This window comes from Cheilinus undulatus, linkage group 23 (genome assembly GCF_018320785.1).
Source record: "Cheilinus undulatus linkage group 23, ASM1832078v1, whole genome shotgun sequence".
Taxonomy (NCBI): Eukaryota; Metazoa; Chordata; class Actinopteri; order Labriformes; family Labridae; genus Cheilinus; species Cheilinus undulatus.
In genome coordinates, this window is record NC_054887.1 from 33,696,849 (window position 1) to 33,715,407 (window position 18,559).

General features: G+C 39.8%; 2 protein-coding genes across 2 annotated transcripts; both read left to right on the plus strand.

Annotated features, from left to right (window-relative positions):
* Positions 1-1,126: 1,126 nt before the first annotated feature.
* Positions 1,127-10,176, plus strand: kcnj8 (potassium inwardly rectifying channel subfamily J member 8). Its single transcript, XM_041780234.1, has 6 exons — positions 1,127-1,664; positions 4,829-4,977; positions 5,065-5,225; positions 5,329-5,468; positions 7,580-7,796; positions 9,347-10,176. The coding sequence occupies exons 1-6, from the start codon at positions 1,318-1,320 to the stop codon at positions 9,596-9,598; spliced, it is 1,266 nt and encodes a 421-aa protein (XP_041636168.1). The 5' UTR covers positions 1,127-1,317; the 3' UTR covers positions 9,599-10,176.
* Positions 10,177-12,006: 1,830 nt separating this feature from the next.
* Positions 12,007-18,012, plus strand: echdc3 (enoyl CoA hydratase domain containing 3). The gene is made up of 6 exons (XM_041780916.1): positions 12,007-12,178; positions 12,651-12,772; positions 12,853-12,950; positions 16,392-16,592; positions 16,740-16,918; positions 17,409-18,012. Exons 1-6 carry the CDS (start codon positions 12,042-12,044, stop codon positions 17,560-17,562), a joined length of 891 nt encoding a protein of 296 aa, XP_041636850.1. The 5' UTR covers positions 12,007-12,041; the 3' UTR covers positions 17,563-18,012.
* Positions 18,013-18,559: the final 547 nt, after the last annotated feature.

Genomic DNA, 18,559 nt, shown 5'->3' on the forward strand with positions numbered 1-18,559 from the left:
ATAAAACATTCCATCCTTGTTTTTGAGAATGATGTATTCCCTTGAAGTTTTATAAAACATTCCATCCTTGTCTTTGAGAATGATTTCATCTTTAAAAAGTTTATAAAACATTCCATCCTTGTCTTTGAAAATGATGTCATCTTTAAGAAGTTTATAAAACATTCCATCCTTTGTCTTTGAGGATGATGTCATCTTTAAAAAGTTTATAAAACATTCCATCCTTGTCTTTGAGGATGATGTCATCTTTAAAAAGTTTCTAAAAAATTCCATCCTTTGTCTTTGAGGATGATGTCATCTTTAAAAAGTTTATAAAACATTCCATCCTTGTCTTTGAGGATGATGTCATCTTTAAAAAGTTTCTAAAAAATTCCATCCTTTGTCTTTGAGGATGATGTCATCTTTAAAAAGTTTATAAAACATTCCATCCTTGTCTATGACGTTAGCGATGCCATGTTGAAGACGTTTGAAACTGTTTTAGGGTCTTGGACCTTGACGGTGGTCAGGCTTCCTCCTCAGGGACTCATTAGATAATCAAAATTAACTTAAAGGTGATTTCATTCACTCTTGGTCTTTTATTTACACTCTGAATAAACTTCTTAATCATTAACAGTTAGGTGTACTTTATATTAAATACATATCTATAATGAATAAATCTTGACCCTCTCGGAGCACCAGTCCCCGGGTTTTTGCCTGAAGGTAAAACTGCCTCTGTCAGTAGACCGCTCACTCCGTTTGATCTTATTCCAGGCACAAATTCAAGACCCACTAAGAACAACTCCAGGACCTATATTTGGGTCCAGATCCACCAGTTAAGAACCGGTAAACTAAAGAGAATAAAGCTCATATAAAAGAAGGTTAATGAGGAACTTTCCTGCTGCATGTCTTAGAAGAACAGATTTATGACACTTTAAACGAAGTTTTCCTGCTAAAATGAAGATTTCATGAAAATAAAATTTGATTGCTATAGTCAGAGATTTAATTTCACTGAAGACTTTAAGTCTGAGTTTGAGAGATTAGAGGGAAGTGTTTAAATTGTCTGTAAGGTTGGTTTAGGTTGAAACGTGGGGCTTTCCGACCGTCCCTGAGCTGTACGTGAAGGCAGCAGCAGCCTGGTCTGGTCTGGACTGTGGGAGCTGAACTACGTCAAAGAGCAGAGAGGAGAGGAGGGAGAGGAGAGGAGTCATCCCAGCCCTCAGAGGAGCTGCAGAGGGAGAGGACTACTGCAGGTGGACATGTTGGACCTGTGCGTAAAGACGCACTGACGGCGGAATAAAAACCGTTTCTTTATTAATCTGTCTCTGCTGAGAGCAGCTAAAGATGCTGCCGAGGAAAAGCATCATCCCGGAGGAGTTCGGTCTCCCGGGGCTCGCCTCCCGCATGCCCCGTAAACCCGTCTTCAGAGACCGGGTGAACAAAGCCCGCTTCATCGCCAAAAACGGCTCCTGTAACCTGGCGCACAAAAACATCCGCGAGCAGGGCCGCTTCCTCCAGGACGTGTTCACCACGCTCGTGGACCTGAAATGGCGCTTCACCATGGTCATCTTCACCACCACCTTCGTCAGCAGCTGGTTGCTCTTCGCCATGAGCTGGTGGCTCGTCGCGTTTGCGCACGGAGACCTGGACACGGATCGGCAGAACGGAGCCCTCTGCGTCACCGACGTCACGTAAGAAACTCCAAAGATTCAGAAAAAGATTTAACTGAGACTTTAAGAGGTCAACTTAGATTGTTAGAGAGTGTTTGTGAGACTTTTCAACTTTAACTTCACCTCCTTCCATCCATGAAAACTGAGACTTTAAGAGGTCAACTTAGATTGTTAGAGAGTGTTTGTGAGACTTTTCAACTTTAACTTCACCTCCTTCCATCCATGAAAACCTCCTCTCTTCTTCTCCTCTCTTCTTCTCCTCTTCCTCCTCCTCTCTTCTTCTCCTCTCTTCTTCTCCTCTTCCTCCTCTCTTCTCCTCCTCTCTTCTTCCTCCTCCTGTCTTCTTCTCCTCTTCCTCCTCCTCTCTTCTTCTCCTCTTCCTCCTCTCTTCTTCCTCCTCTTCCTCCTCTCTTCTTCCTCCTGTCTTCTTCTCCTCTTCCTCCTCCTCTCTTCTTCTCCTCTTCCTCCTCTCTTCTTCCTCCTCTTCCTCCTCTCTTCTTCCTCCTCTCTTCTTCCTCCTCCTCTCTTCTTCTCCTCTCTTCTTCTCCTCTCTTCTTCTCCTCTTCCTCCTCTCTTCTTCCTCCTCTTCCTCCTCTCTTCTTCTCCTCTCTTCTTCTCCTCTTCCTCCTCTCTTCTTCTCCTCTTCCTCCTCTCTTCTTCTCCTCTCTTCTTCTCCTCTTCCTCCTCTCTTCTTCTCCTCTTCCTCCTCTCTTCTTCCTCCTCTTCCTCCTCTCTTCTTCCTCCTCTCTTCTTCTCCTCTTCCTCCTCCTCTCTTCTTCTCCTCTCTTCTTCTCCTCTTCCTCCTCTCTTCTTCCTCCTCTTCCTCCTCTCTTCTTCCTCCTCTCTTCTTCTCCTCTTCCTCCTCCTCTCTTCTTCTCCTCTCTTCTTCTCCTCTTCCTCCTCTCTTCTTCCTCCTCTCTTCTTCTCCTCTTCCTCCTCCTATCTTCTTCTCCTCTCTTCTTCTCCTCTCTTATTCTCCTCTTCCTACTATCTTCTTCCTCCTCTTCCTCCTCTCTTCTTCTCCTCTCTTCTTCTCCTCTTCCTCCTCTCTTCTTCTCCTCTTCCTCCTCTCTTCTTCCTCCTCTCTTCTTCTCCTCTCTTCTTCTCCTCTTCCTCCTCTCTTCTTCTCCTCTTCCTCCTCTCTTCTTCCTCCTCTTCCTCCTCTCTTCTTCCTCCTCTCTTCTTCTCCTCTTCCTCCTCCTCTCTTCTTCTCCTCTCTTCTTCTCCTCTTCCTCCTCTCCTCTTCCTCCTCTCTTCTTCTCCTCTCTTCTTCTCCTCTCTTCTTCTCCTCTTCCTCCTCTCCTCTTCCTCCTCTCTTCTTCTCCTCTACCTCCTCCTGTCTTCTTCCTCCTCTCTTCTTCCTCCTCTCTTCTTCTCCTCTTCCTCCTCCTCTCTTCTTCTCCACTTCCTCCTCTCTTCTTCTCCTCTCTTCTTCTCCTCTTCCTCCTCTCTTCTTCCTCCTCTCTTCTTCTCCTCTTCCTCCTCTCTTCTTCTCCTCTCTTCTTCTCCTCTTCCTCCTCCTATCTTCTTCTCCTCTTCCTCCTCCTATCTTCTTCTCCTCTTCCTCCTCCTGTCTTCTTCTTCTTCTCCTCTTCCTCCTCTCTTCTTCCTCCTCTCTTCTTCTCCTCTTCCTCCTCCTCTCTTCTTCTCCTCTTCCTCCTCTCTTCTTCTCCTCTCTTCTTCTCCTCTTCCTCCTCCTGTCTTCTTCTCCTCTTCCTCCTCTCTTCTCCTCACTCCTTGTTTAAATTCCACTGATGAAGAGGAGGACAGACAGATTTTATTCATGGCTGTCGGAGGTTGTCCATGAAAAAATAAGTTAACCTTCTTTTGTCCTTCCTTCCTCTTTCTTTTCTTCCCTCTCTTTTTTCCTTTCTTTCCTTCCTTGCTTCCTTTTGTCCTTCCCTTTGCCCTTCCTTTCCATAGTCCCCCCATTCTTCCTTTGTTCTTTTTACTCCCTTCCTTACGTCCTTCTTTTTCACATCCTTTCTTTTGTCCTTCCTTCCTTCCTTCTTTCCTTTTGTCCCTCCTTTTGTCTTTTCTACTTTTCTTCCTTCCTTCTTTCCTTATGTGCTTCCTTCCCTTCCTTTGTGCTTCCTCCCTTCCTATCTTTCTTCCTTTTCACGTCCTTCCTTTTGTCCTTCCTTCCTGTTGTCCTTTCTTCCTTCTCTGCTTGCTTCCTTCCTGTTGTCCTTCCTTCCTTCCCTTTGTACTTCCTTTCTCCTCTCTTTCCTTGCCTTCTTTTGTTCTTCCCTTTGTACTGCCTTCCTCTCCACATCCTTCCCTTTGTCCTTCCATCCTTCCTCTCTTTTCTTTGTCTCTACCTTTGCTTCTCTTCCCTTCTTCCTTTTTTCCTTCGTCCTTCCCTTTGTCCTTCCTTCCTCAGTTCTTTTCTTCCTTCTTTTTGTGCTTCCCCCCTCTTTTTTTGTCATTTTTTCCTACTTTTTGTCCATCCCTTTTTCCTTCACTTCCTCCTTCCTCCCTTCCTTCCTTCCTTTTGTCCCTTCCTTTGTCTTTTCTACCTTTCTTTCTTCCTTCTTTCCTTACATCCTTCCTTACCTCCCTTTGTGCTTCCTCCCTCCCTCCCATCCTTTCTTCCTTGTTTTTGTCCTTCCTTCCTTCCTTTTGTCCTTCCTCCCTCCCATCCTATCTTCCTTCTGTATGTCCTTCCTTCCTTCTTTGATTTCTTTCTTTCTTCCATCTTTCTTTCTCTGTTCCTTCCTTTCTCCTCCTCTTCTTCAGTCTAATTCCTAGCTGGGTACTTGGTCAATAAAGTGGATTCTGATTCTGAACTCCAGATTAAATCAGATTTCAGTAACTCCTGTATTTCCATGAATTATCAGTGGTATTCTTGCCTCTATTTTACTTTATTTCAGAGTGATCTGATGTGTTCATTTCCTCATATTTGCTCTGAAAAAGCTCCAGCAGCTCGTCTATTTCTGCTTTTAAACTTGTCATTTCCAACCACTCCAGCTCGTCACAGCTCATGAAAGTCTGGATGTAGATGAGAAATCCCTCCAGAGACTTCCAGATTTCTCCCCTAATCTTCTTTAAATGTCTTGTTTAATTATTTTTCCAGGATTGAGGAGGTTAAAACCTTCGATATTTGACTTGGAGGTTTTAGAGGATAGAGAAAAGATCTGAAAATTGATTATGTAGCGGTGGTTACAGACTTTCTTTCTCTCCAGGTCGTTCACCTCGGCCTTCCTGTTCTCCATCGAGGTTCAGGTGACCATCGGCTTCGGAGGACGGATGATAACGGAGCAGTGTCCCACCGCCATCACCGTCCTCATCATGCAGAACATCATAGGACTCATCATCAACGCCGTCATGCTCGGTGAGACCAACGGCCGCGTTCACGTTCTCTTTCTGCGAGGTGACTCAGTCCAGCCGGGTCTCTTATGAGGTCCTCTCCTCTCCTCAGGTTGCATCTTCATGAAGACGGCTCAGTCCAACCGTCGAGCGGAGACGCTGATCTTCAGCCGCCACGCTGTGATCGCCGTCAGAAACAACCGCCTGTGTTTTATGATTCGTATCGGAGATCTGAGGAAGAGCATGATCATCGGAGCCACCGTCAGGCTGCAGGTGTTTATTTATATAAACGGATATCCTCTCTTTTTACTGTAGGTGGAACAGAAATAAAATAAAAATGAGCCGATGGTTTTAAAGCACCGACATTTACCTACAGGTGGTGAGGAAGACGACGACTCCAGAGGGCGAGGTGATCCCCATCCATCAGATCGACATCCAAACAGAGAGCGCCATGGCGAGTAACAGCCTGTTCCTCCTAGCCCCGCTCATCATCTGCCACGTCATCGACAAGAACAGGTACAGCGCTGCAGAACGGCTGTGATATGATCGATGTTAGCGCATACTGTGAGGAGTGAGGCTCGTTTTCTATCTGCTGGACTAAACAAAGGCCTTTTTAAGGTCAGATTTACGTCTAGACTTTAACTCGGCCACTCCAGAACCTTCCAGACCTGTTGAATCCAGAAATCCCTCAAATAGAACCCGTCTGACAAAGTAAAGTAGACTAAAGGATCTCCAATAGATCATGGCGAGAAAGTCATTGAGATCTATTAGCCTGGAAAGGGTTACAAAAACATTTCTAAAGCTTTGGGACTCGGTGAACGCCATTACCCACAAATGGGGAAAACTTGGAACAGTGGTGACCTTCACAGGAGTGGCCAGCCTACCAAAATGACTCCAAGGGCGCATGGATGACTCATCCAGGAGGTCCCAGAACAACATCTAAAGACCTGCAGGCCTAACTGACTCAGTTAAGGTCAAAGTTCATGATTCAACAATCAGAAAGAGTCTGGGCAACAGTGGTATCATGAAGGTTCTGGAGTGGTCCAGTCAAAGTCTAGACCAGTGGTTTTCAAAGTGTGAGGCGGGCCTCCCCTGGGGGGCGCCACAGAGCTTCAGGGGAGGCGTGGAACCATAAACCAGAAAAAGGTGATTTGCTTCATGAACCTCTGCTGTGCATGGAGCTAAATGGATAGACTTACAGGTACTATAGGGACTATGATATACAGCAGTGTTACTCAACCAAACAGCCACATTTTTGAAAAATACCTTTGCAAGAGCTACAATCTAAGAGGTGAAAAGCGGCAAAAACAGCTTGAAGTAGCAATAAAAATAGGTTAAAGGTGGCAAAATGGTCAAAGAGCAACAAAAAAGGGTGAAAAGGAGCGAAAATGGGGAGAAAAAGTGGAAAAATGGTCAGAAAGTAGCAGAAATGGGTGAAAAGTGACAAAAAAGTGGATGGAAAGTGACTTAAATGGGCAAAAAGCAGTCAAGTGTGGCAAACATGGTCAAAAAAAGAGGAAACAAGTGGTATGTAATGGCAAAGGGTAGTTTAAATGGGCAAAAAGTGGCAAAAAAAAAATGTGAAAAAAGGAAAAAATTGAGAAGAAAGGAAACAAGTGTTTTTAAATGGCAATGGGCAGCTTAAATGGACGAAAAGTGGCAAAAAATTGTAAAAAAAAAAAAAAGGGATAAAAGTGGCAAAAATTGGGAAAAAGTTGCAAAAAGACGTAGCAAAAATTAGCAAAAAAAAAGAAAAAAAAAGAGATATTTAATGACGAAAGGTAGCTTAAATGGGCAAAAAGGTGAGAAAGGGCAAAAGTGGGATAAAAGTGGAAAAAAATGGGGAAAAAGAGGCAAAAAGAAGTTGTAAAATGGCCCAATAAATATGAAAAAGGGGTATTTAATGGCATTATAACTGAATAAGAGGGAAAGGCAGATGTTTAAGGACATTTACAAACCAAAATATCCAAAATATATTAATGTTAAAAATGTTTAAAGATTAGACATGAATGTTTGAAATGTTGTTGTTTAATTGTTTCAGTTTGAATCCTTTTGTGGGTGGGGGTCCACTGAATGAATAGTTTCTTCTTAGGGTGGGCTCACTCTTCAACACTTTGAAAACCACTGGTCTAGACTTAAATCTGACTGAGATGCTGTGGCTTGACCTTGAACAGGCCGGTCATGCTGGAAAACCCTCCAATGTGGATGAATGAAAACTATTCTGCAAAGGAGAGTGGGACAACATTCCTCCACAGATATGAAAGACTCATTGATTTCTCTCTGTATTCCTTCTATTCTTTCACTGGGAATGGTTGATCTAGTCTGTGATTTGTCTTTAAAACTAACATAAAAAGGAATCGTGATAAAACTGAGATTGTGATTCTGCCTTTAAATAACCATGATATGATATTTTAACCACGCTTACAGTATGATTTCCTCTCTTTCTCTGTTATTCTAAGTTTTCACTTGTGTCCTCTCTGCCTACATTTAAGTAACAGGGAGCGGGTAAGTCTTAGATTGGTTTATTTAACACAGCACTGAAAGTTTCCAACTCTATTATAAGGATTAAACTAACCCGTATTGGCAGTTAAAGAATATTTATTTATCTGAAACCGTGTTTTTTTCAGTCCGCTGTATGACCTGTCAGCCATGGAGCTGCAGTGCAGCGACCTCGAGGTGATCGTCATCCTGGAGGGCGTTGTAGAGACGACGGGGATAACCACCCAGGCCCGGACCTCCTACGTCTCCGAGGAGATCCAGTGGGGTCATCGCTTCGTTCCCATAGTAACAGAGGAGGAGGGCGTGTACTCTGTGGATTACTCCAAGTTTGGGAACACGGTGAAGGTGAGAGTGGCACAGAAACACGTGTGTGACGTTACTTCAGGCAGGCCATGGAGTCACGTGCAGCCAGATAATTGAGATCAGCTGATCTCATGCAATCCCCCATCAGCTGACAGCCAGCTGATTCACTCCAAGCACTCATGCTGCCATATTCAACCCTTGTGCCCTCCTCTGCATTTTTGGCCATTTTTCTCACTTTTTAAAAAAAAAATTGTGATCATTTTGTTAGTTTTAGAGCTTATGGTATTAATTTTTACAGGAACTTTTCTTTCTAGTTAAATTTTTGAAATCCAACATGTTTTACTCTAAAATGTCGTTCATACTCTCTCAGTGAATATACTACCCTCTGGACACCTTTGAGGCAAAAATGTACGCGTACAAAAAAACTGCCATTAAATCAGCATGCATCAATATTTTTTCTACTTTTTTTTCATAAATCTCTTTAACAACTTCAGACCTGCTCAAAACTACCAAACATTCACTAATTCTCCGAATTTTAACACTTTTAAACTCACACAAAACTCTCCATAATATAACGGCAAAAATACCAGAATGTGGTGCATGGTCCTACAATGAGTAAACGGTTGAATCTGGTGGAATACGGTAAAAATGTGAAATTTCACTAGACTTCTTCACATTGAAATGCTGACATTAAAGAATGCATGATTTTATACTGCAGTGACAGTGAGATTAAAAAAACCTGGTTTTAATGGAAGTCAATGGGGGCATTTTTGCCTCGAAGATGTCCAGAGGGTATTTCTGACATTACGTAAAAAATATTAATGCAATCAAATCAGTTTTGTTGCTAATCTTTGACCCATCCAAGACTCTTATCAGCACCAAAACCCCATCTTTCTACTATTTATTATATGGAAAATAATTAATTTTTTGCGTTTTTTTGCAGTAAAAAATGAAATATTTCAAATAATCAAACTGGCATTTAAAGGGTTAAAATCTTAGAAATTATTCAATATTTGGTAGATTTGAGCAGGTCTGAATTTGTTAAAGAGATTTATGAAAAAAAAGTAGGAATAAATAATGATGTATGCTGATATAATGGCAGTTTTTTTGTATGTGTACATTTTTGGCTCGAAGGTGTCCAGAGGGTAGTAAATCTGAGGAGAGCACAAGGGTGAAACCGCTGTAGCCAGCCTACTCTTTTCTGCTCCCTCTGTAAGCTGCCTTTTGCATCCCTCCTCCACCCCAGCTCCTCCTTTATCCTGCTTCTGATGTAATCAGTGTCAATCTGCTGTGCTTGGTGTTTTCCATGTAAGTTCATGGGGGGATCTCTGAACAGCCACACTGCCAAATACAGATGACAGCAATGAGAGTGACTGATAACTGATAACAAAGAGAAATATTTATAAATGCAAATTATGAGTGTTTCCTGACAATGTGGTCCAGGCTGAAATGATCTTTGATTTTTGCACAGAATCTTGGAGCAAAGTCCCACTGATACTGCTCAGAAACAGCATGAATGAGTTTAGGGGAGGCGGATCATGGCTGTCGCTTCTCTAGTTATTATGTTGTTTGTTTGTTTGTTTGTTTTAAAGGTCACGACGCCGCTCTGCAGCGCTAGAGAACTAGACGAGAAGCCGTCCATCCTCATCCAGACACTGCAGAAGAGCGAGCTGTCACACCAGAACTCTCTAAGGAAGCGAAACTCGATGAGACGCAACAACTCCATGCGTAAAGGTGGAGGAAGCAGCGGCAGCCTTCGCAGGAACAACTCTGGGCTCATTGCGCCCAAAGTCCAGTTCTTCACGCCAGCGGAGGGAGGCCAGAACATGAACGCCGTCACCTGACATGAGGCCTGCCTCCTGCTGGCCGCTCTGCTCCTCCTGGTGGGAAGGAGGATCATGGGTGTTGGAGTTTCTCCTGCTCTAATGGGACTTATTTTATGTTTGTTTCCTGCCTTTTAAAGACTTTTACCAGCACTTTTTCTCAGTGATCTAGTTCTTAATTATTGTCACTGTTAGAAGCATTTCTCTGCACTGATAGAGCCACCAAACACCTTATTAGTGGGGATGCTGAGTAAGCACCCATGCCATTGATATTTGTGTCGGCCATTTTGTTTATTATTCTTCTTCCGTGTCCGCTATCTCCTCCTTCATACTTTGTCGTATCTCCACCGTTTAAACTTTAAAAAACTGTTTCTTCGTCATTCGACTGCTATGACTTTTCTCATTTCCAACTTTTATAATTTTTAAAATATAGCTATTTTCATGCTATTTTCAGCTATATCTATGCTTTTCAGCCACTGAATGCTATTTTCAGCTATTTTATGCTATTTTATGCTATTTTCAGCTATGTTAAGGCTACTTTCAGCTATTCTTAAGCTATTTATAGCTATTTTTAGGCTTTTTCAGCTTTTTTAGGCTACTTTCAGCTATTTTTATCCTTGTTTTATCTATTGAATGCCATTTTTAGCTACTTCTATGCCATTTTATGCTACTTTCAGCTGTTTTTTTGCTTTTGGCTATTTTCAGCAGCTCTTCCACAATTCAGCTCTCAGTATCCCCACAAAATTTCAGCTGAAATTGCAATTTTGATCTATTAATTGTTATTGTCCGCTATCTCCTCCTTCATACTTTGTCGTATCAACACTGTTTTAACTTTAAAAAATCTGTTTCTTTGTCATTCAACTGCTATAACTTTTCTCGTTTCTAACTTTTATAATTTTTAAAATATTCAACTTTGTTTAAAAATGTTAAACAGATGGCAAAATTTCCCAAATCTGCACTCTCTTCAACTCCTCAAATTGTATATTTTGAGCATTGATTTCACAGTCTTAACAAATCAGGTATCGCACTCTTCAGCTTTTATGCTATTTTCAGCTAATTTTTCCACTATTTTCAGCTATTTTCATCCTATTTTAAGATATTTTTCTATGTCTTTTCAGCCATTGAATGCCATTTTCAGCAACTTTTATGCTCTTTTATGCTATTTTTGTGCTTTTTGGCTATTTTCAGCAGTTCTTCAACAATTCAGCTCACAGCATCCCCACACAATTTCAGCTGAAATTACAATTTTGATCTAGTATTATTCATTTTGTCTGATGTTTGGACTGGTGTCATGGTTCATCTGGTATTGAGTTAACTGGTGTCACTCTGGTAGACTTTCCACTGGGCTGCATGCTTCCTGATTGTGAGAGTCAAAATTAAAGAAGTGCCTTTGGAGACGTTAAATCCTCTATTTTATATGTGATATTTTTTGAGTCTCGTGTTATGGTTTGGTGAGCCCCAGTAGGTTTTCAGAGAAGAGGAGCTCCTCCATACAGACACGATTTTTCACCTCACAACTATATATATATTTTTTGCTTTTTAAAACCATTTCATTCACTTTAATAACATTAGCTGTAAAAAGCTTGATCTTTTAAGCAAATGTTTACACAGAAATCCACCAGTCTACATGCTTCCTCTCTAAAATGTATTCAGTATTCAGTAAATGCACCAAACTATCTTTAATTATTGAACATAGAACTAAAATCAAACAATCTAGGCACGTTTTTTTTTTTTAACTTCACAGCCTCTTTTGGCAAGAAAGTGTAGAAAAAGTTGGGACAAATTAGTTGTACATTTAGCCTAATGTTGTCCTCTTATAGGAAATATTTTATTTTATTTTAAAAGTGTATATTTGATTCATCCAATAAAAAATTCCCAAAATATTGAAAAGTGTGACTTTATGATTCATTTTCACCCAAAACTTTATTGTACATTCAACGGCTCGGTATGTAAACGGAAGTTTTAAATGTTTAAGTTTTTAGACATTGAAGTAGAAACAATCACCTGCAATAAATAAATGAAATGCTGAAAATATGCATGAAATTTTAAAAAAGAATTTAAAAAATATATATAAAAATTTTAAGAAACACACGTAAAAACACCCTTGTCTGAATCACTGAATACAGAATTAATTCATCAGAAAGTTATAATGTACTTTTCCAGTTTAAAAAAAATAATAATAATAATAACCATAAAATAATCCCAAAGATTAGAAAATATTTAAGAATTTGGCTTTTTGTGATGAATTTTGCAAACTCAGTGTTTTACATGTATTATGAAAATAAAGGATTTATTTTTGGTTTGAATTTCGCGATGATACCTGTTAAAGTGTGATTAATTTTTAGTCTAAAACATTTTTTTGTTGCTTTTCTTTTTCTGCTTTGTAAGCCGCATGTTGACGTACGAGCGTGACGTCATCACGCCCGGAAGTGAGAGCGGGAAGGTGAAGCAGCAGAGTGTAAACATGGCTCGGACTTTGCTGTGCAGATTTGTGAGTTTATTTCAGCTCAGCAGGACACAGAAACCGGTACTGGGGATTCGGTTTTACTCTCAAACTGAACCGGAGCCGCTGACAGTGAGACAGCAAAACAACGGAATACGGTAAAATGACGAAAAATGAGTTTTTACAGGTAGAAACCGGTAGATTTATGGAGCGAAGATGGATTTAAACAGTGGTAGTAAATGTCAGTGTCATATTTAGCGCTCATTTGGCCTTTTTTATGTTTTACCTTTATGCTATGTTTTTAAAAAGCGTGTTTTAATACCAAAATATGGATTTCATGTCACCTTGTATGTATGTATGTATGGTAGATACACGTGAAGAACAACTACGGAGTCCGGGAGGGAGAAAAAGCGATTAAAAAATTCGTGCTCATAGTCAAATGCTACGTCAGAATTTGATCGTTGAAATCTTTTTGATACACAGGAAATACATCCTCTTCCTTTATTAAAAAAAAACAAAACAACAAAAAAACAAAACAAAAAAACGACGTACTCTTAAAAGAACACAAACAGATCTGTTCAACTTTAAAACTCTAATAAAACTTCACTTTTTATTTTCTTCTTCCTCCAGGAGAATCATATTAAATAATCCTAAGAAGAGGAACGCTCTGTCCCTGTCGATGCTTGAATCTCTCAGAGAAAACATCCTGACAGACATGGACAGTGAAGATCTCAGAGTAATCGTCTTATCAGGTAGCTCTTAACCGTAAGTGTGTGAAAGGGTTAAAGATAACTGACTAACCTGTAAATGTGTGTTTTTATGTGTGGTTCAGCTAAAGGTCCGGTGTTTTCATCTGGACATGACTTGAAGGAGTTGACGTCGGCTCAGGGCAGAGAGCATCACACTAAGGTGTTTCACACCTGTGCAGAGGTCAGTTTGATTGTCAGTCCTCTCTCTCTCTCTGCTGTCTTTTTCCTGTTTCCCAAACTTTCATCTCTTGTATAAATAATGCTTTCCAATTTTTCCACAATATGAAAAAATGTGCGCACCCTTTGAAAATGCCTTCAATCAGCGGTCCCCAAAGTGGGGCCTGTGGCCCTTAGGGCATTGATTTCAGTGTACGTTTCAACATTGTGTGTTGACTTTATTAGGGCTAACGATAAATCTATACCAGACATGAAAATATGACGAGTTCATCTTAAAAATGTTAGTTTATAAGGAGAGTCAGATTCTTACTTTTTCTACATAGATAGGTTTTTCTGTTGTTGCCTGAATCAGGCAAATTACAAATTAAGCTGTACATTAAAAATCAGCTAAAAGTGGCACTCTCAGCTTGAAAGTTTAACATTGCAGTTGCTATTTGGTTCTTTTTATAGACAATGTTTGAATTAGAAAATATAAGTTAAAAAAAGAATTTGTTAGAAAATAGTGGGCCTTTATGTTTAGCATGTATTGATATACAGGGGGCTTGAAAGTATTTTCATCTACCTAAGGGGGGCTTGACAGAAAAAAATTGAGGACCACTGCCTTTAACCTCCTGAGACCTGAGCTTTTGCTCAGAGAGTATTTTTAGTTTCTCCCACTTACAGTTAAAACCAGAAGTTTACATACACTATATAAAAAGGCACATAAACTTTTTTTTCCTCTCTGTCTAACATTAAATCAGATTAAACTTTTCCTGTTTTTGGTCAATTAGGATTACTAAAATTATTTCTATTTGCTAAATGCCAGAATAATGATAGAGATCGTTTTTTAGACAATTTTTTATTATTTTCTTGAGAGTCAGAAGTTTACATACATGTCATTAGTATTTGGTAGCATTGCCTTTAAACTGTATGACTTGGGTCAAACGTTTTGGATATGCTTCCACAAGCTTCTCACAATAGTTTGCAGGAATTTTGGCCCATTCCTCCTGGCAGAACTGGTGTAACTGAGTCAAGTTTGTAGGCCGCCTTGCTCACACATGCCTTTTCAGCTCTGCCCATAAATTTTCAGTGGGATTGAGATCAGGGCTTTGTGATGGCCACTCCAAAACATTGACTTTGTTATCCTTAAGCCACTTTGTAACCAGTTTGGCAGTATGCTTAGGGTCATTGTCCATTTGGAAAACCCATTTGCGCCCAAGCTTTAACTTCCTGGCTGATGTCTTGAGATGTTGCTTCAGTATTTTCACATAATGTTCTTTCCTCATGATGCCATCTATTTTGTGAAGCGCACCAGTCCCTCCTGCAGCAAAACAACCCCACAACATGATGCTGCCACCCCCATGTTTCACAGTTGGGATGGTGTTCTCAGGCTTGCAAGCTTCCCCCTTTTTTCTCCAAATGTAACGATGGTCATTATGGCCAAAAAGTTCAATTTTAGTTTGGTCAGACCACAGAACATGTCTCCAGAAATTAAGGTCTTTGTCCCTGTGTGCATTTGCAAACTGTAATCTGGCTTTTTTATGTTTCTTTTGGAGTAATGGCTTCTTCCTGGGAGAGTGGCCTTTCAGCCCATGTGGGTACAGGACTCGTTTGACTGTTGATAATGACACCCTCTTACCAGCTTCAGCAGCATCTTCACAAGGTCTTTTGCTTTTGTTCTTGGGTTGAGGTGCACTTTTCGGACCAAAGCATGTTCATCTCTGGGACACAGAACCCGTCTCCTTCCTGAGCGGTATGATGGCTGGACATTCCCATGGTGTTTATACTTGCGTATAATTGTTTGAACAGATGAGCGTGGCACCTTCAGGCATCTGAAAATTGCACCCAAGGATGAACCAGACTTGTGCAAGTCCACAATTCTCTTCCTGATATCTTGGATGATTTCTTTTGATTTCCCCATGATGTTACACAAAGAAGCAGTGTGTTTCAGGTGTGCCTTAAAATACATCCACAGGTGTGCCTCTAATTAACTCAAATGTTGTCAATAAACCTATCAGAGGCTTCCAAAGACATGACATCATCATCTGGGTTTTCCCAAATTGTTTAAAGGCATAGTAATCTTAGTGTATGTAAACGTCTGACTTTGAAGAAAGTCATAAAAATTGTCTAAAAAATCCTTTTCTCATTATTCTGGCATTTAGCAAATAGAAATAATTTTGGTAATCCTAATTGACCAAAAACAGGAAAAGTTTAATCTGATTTAATGTTAGACGGTGAGAAAAAAAAAGTTTATGTGCCTTTTTATATAGTGTATGTAAACTTCTGGTTTCAACTGTATATAGGATAAGTAGGGTCTAATGAGTTAAAACATCAGCCAATCCAAACATTTTTAAATATATTTTTAGATCCCAAGAAAATGTGCCTAAAATGTATTGAAATAGCCCCAAATCATTCAGGGAAACTTTATCATAAAGCCTCAAAATTCAAATAAAAAAAAATTCCAAAAAAATTCCATGCAAATTTCAAGTAAATTCCCCAAATATCAAAGCAAATTCCCCCTTTAATTTCTTAGCAAACTATAGAAAAGTTACATAAATTATCCAAATTATTCCCTGAAAATGACAGAAACATAAAAAAAAGTCCTGAAATTTCAAAGGACAACTGCTACCCCAAAATACCCAATCCAATTCCCCAAAATTTTAAAATAAATTTACCAAACTCGCATGGAATTGAAAAAAAAAATCAAAGCAATTTCCCAAAATCTTGCAAAGAAACTCACCAAAATATTAAAATATATCTTCTATATTTCCATGAAAATACTCTATCATTTCAAGCAAATTGCAGAAAAATATCCAAACAGCAAATTTTCCCAACATTTAAAGCAAATTCCTTAAACTTCCTAAAATTCCAACAATTATGTCATTCATGATCATATTAGAAATGATAATTATGTTGTAGGAGAGCCGAAATGTCATGTCCTCATATGTGTATGCAGGGTCTTTGGAGGTTAATGAGAACTTGATTGTTTAACCTATGTCTCATGAATGTGTTTTTATTGATCTTTTAATGAAGAATTCTCTCAAATGTGAAGAATTCTGACTAAAATTACATAAACAAAGCTCAACCTGCTTTTTCATACATCTGCATCAAATCTACACCATGGCCCTCACTGTAGGTCTGCATAACCTTACAGTGGTGTTTGGGTAGAGGATTTCAGAGTGGTGCAGACTCACACGATAAGCTTTGCTGATGACAGAATAGACCACTATGGCGTAGCTATGGTGTAGATTTGACTCAGAAGTATAAAACAGGCTAAAGCAGTAAGGTTCTGTAAGCTTGAATACTAACTAAAGGTGACAAATTTGCCATTAACTTCAGCTTTAATAGATTTATTCATGATTAATATATTGTTATATAGATGTTGGTGCTGGTTTAAGGTTTTGGCCTCCCATGACTAAATCTTTTACAAACAAGTAACTCCTTGGCTGTTACTCAAATATTCCAGGTGATGACTTTGATACAAGACATCCCTGTTCCAGTGATCGCCATGGTGAACGGTGTAGCGACAGCGGCTGGTTGTCAGCTGGTTGCCAGCTGTGACATCGCAGTGGTAACAGAGAAGTCCACCTTCGCCACTCCTGGTGTCAACGTGGGTCTTTTCTGCTCCACACCAGCGGTGGCCATCGGCAGAGCTGTGCCAAGGAAGGTAGGGAAGAACGGCCCTTTCCAAATAAATTCTGATAATGCTGTTTAGATTGTCTCATCACATGTTTTTACTTTTTCTAATACTGGTGAAAGCTGACAGAATCCAAACCGTGATTGATATAAGCGTTGGTGCCATTGTTTCTCCCAGGTGGCCATGGAGATGCTGTTCACTGGAGCTCCCATCTCGGCCCAGGATGCTTTGCTGCACGGTCTAGTCAGTAAGGTGGTGCCAGAGGACCAGCTGGAGGAGGAGACGATGGCCATCGCCCAGAGGGTGTGTCAGTCCAGCAGACCTGTTGTCGCCCTCGGCAAAGCCACTTTCCAAAGGTAGGAATACCAAAGAACCATTTTTAACTTTTTTCCCTGTTCTGTCTGAATTATAATGTGAGGAACCAACTAAGATTAAGCCTTTTGAGCTGTATGTTGTATTCAATCCTGACTAAGTCCTTATCAGTTTTAGATAGTGACATAAATGTCCAAAAATGTGTCTGTCCATTTAAAGATTCAGATGCTGATGGCTTTCATGCATAATTACTGTGTAAGCTTTCAGAGACATTGCTAAAGGTACCATCAGTGGTTTGCTGACAGTCTAATTGCAGGGCATTGAAAGCCTTGCACCAAGCCGATTATTTTTCAGAACGTGTAAGGGCAGATCTCGTGAGATAAAGCTGTCAGACTCAATACCCTTACAACAGAATTTAAACATAAATTGAATCAAGCATTTTACATTCACTATGATTACCAGGAAGCCTTGTGCTTAGGTATAGTATTGATTAAAACATCTACATGCTCCTTCCAATCTGTTCTCACTGTAAAGACAAATGGCTCAAGGTCGAGATGCGGCATACGCCACCGCCTCCAAAGTGATGGTCGACAACCTGGCTCTACGGGACGGACAGGAGGGGATCCGAGCCTTCATAGAGAAACGCAAACCTGTGTGGAGCAACAAAGCAGAAAAAGCACACGACTGACGGACTGATGGAAAGACCTTTAACATCTTTAAGATCACTGAAATGACCACGTGATGATTCCCAGTGTTACATGTGGTGTGAAATAATTAGCACCAATTCTGGCTAATTGTTTAGGCTATGCTGCTGTTTAAATGTAGATATGTAATTATATTAAGTTTAATTTGTGTCCTCTGTCTTTGATTTCTTTTTTGCACAAATAAGCCCCTGAACCACTGTGTGCCTTCAAAGATGCATTGGAAAGTTGGAAAGAAAACATTGTTGGCCCTCCTTGAAGAATCCAGTTGTTTACTGACACAATGGACTCATGGAGCCACTGAATGAATGCTGTTCTCTTTATTTTCAAATGCAATAAATCATTGTAAAGATTAAGGATTTTTAAAATGTGTTGTGTTCAAGAAGTCAAAATCCCCATGACTTATTGTATGTTAACTAATTAAAAGTTAAAGATGTCTTATTCTCAAATTTTGTGTTTTTCTGTGCGTGACCCTGAAGCTCTCTGTAAAAGAAATTCATTCAAGACCAAATTATTTCCTTGCACAGTCACAGGAGATACACCCTGATCAAGTTATACTTTTATTAATATCAATTTATAAAGAATTATTGGGGATTTTATCCCAAAATCTTAACATTAGCATCTGAACGTTGAAGACATTTTTGTAAACCAGGGCTTTCTAACCACTGTTTTCCATTTGGTTCCTTAAAAATGTACTCCTTTTTTGTCATAAATTTATGGCTCTTAAAGTTGAGCTCTTTTAGTTTAATAAAGTGAGAAAGAACAGTGTTTCAAACAAAAAAAAAGATTTTTTAAGAACAAATTTACAGCATTTTTCCCTCAATAATTCTGAGTTTGGTTCTTGTAAATTTACAACTTTGTAATCCCAAATATTAGATTTTTTTCTTAGAAATTAGCGAATCATCCTTTGCTGGATTGTACACAGTATAGTGTAGAGCTGGGCAATTAATTGCAAATTAGATTAAATCGCAATGTAGCCTGCTG

Bases quoted from the DNA above. Each gene is read 5' to 3' on its own strand.
- echdc3 (XM_041780916.1), top strand. From the start codon at position 12,042: ATGGCTCGGACTTTGCTGTGCAGATTTGTGAGTTTATTTCAGCTCAGC. The intron at 12,179-12,650 runs GTAAAATGACGA...TTCTTCCTCCAG, and splicing joins CAGCAAAACAACGGAATACG to GAGAATCATATTAAATAATC. The intron at 16,593-16,739 runs GTAGGGAAGAAC...TGTTTCTCCCAG, and splicing joins GCAGAGCTGTGCCAAGGAAG to GTGGCCATGGAGATGCTGTT.
- kcnj8 (XM_041780234.1), top strand. From the start codon at position 1,318: ATGCTGCCGAGGAAAAGCATCATCCCGGAGGAGTTCGGTCTCCCGGGG. The intron at 1,665-4,828 runs GTAAGAAACTCC...CTTTCTCTCCAG, and splicing joins CTCTGCGTCACCGACGTCAC to GTCGTTCACCTCGGCCTTCC. The intron at 7,797-9,346 runs GTGAGAGTGGCA...TTTGTTTTAAAG, and splicing joins AGTTTGGGAACACGGTGAAG to GTCACGACGCCGCTCTGCAG.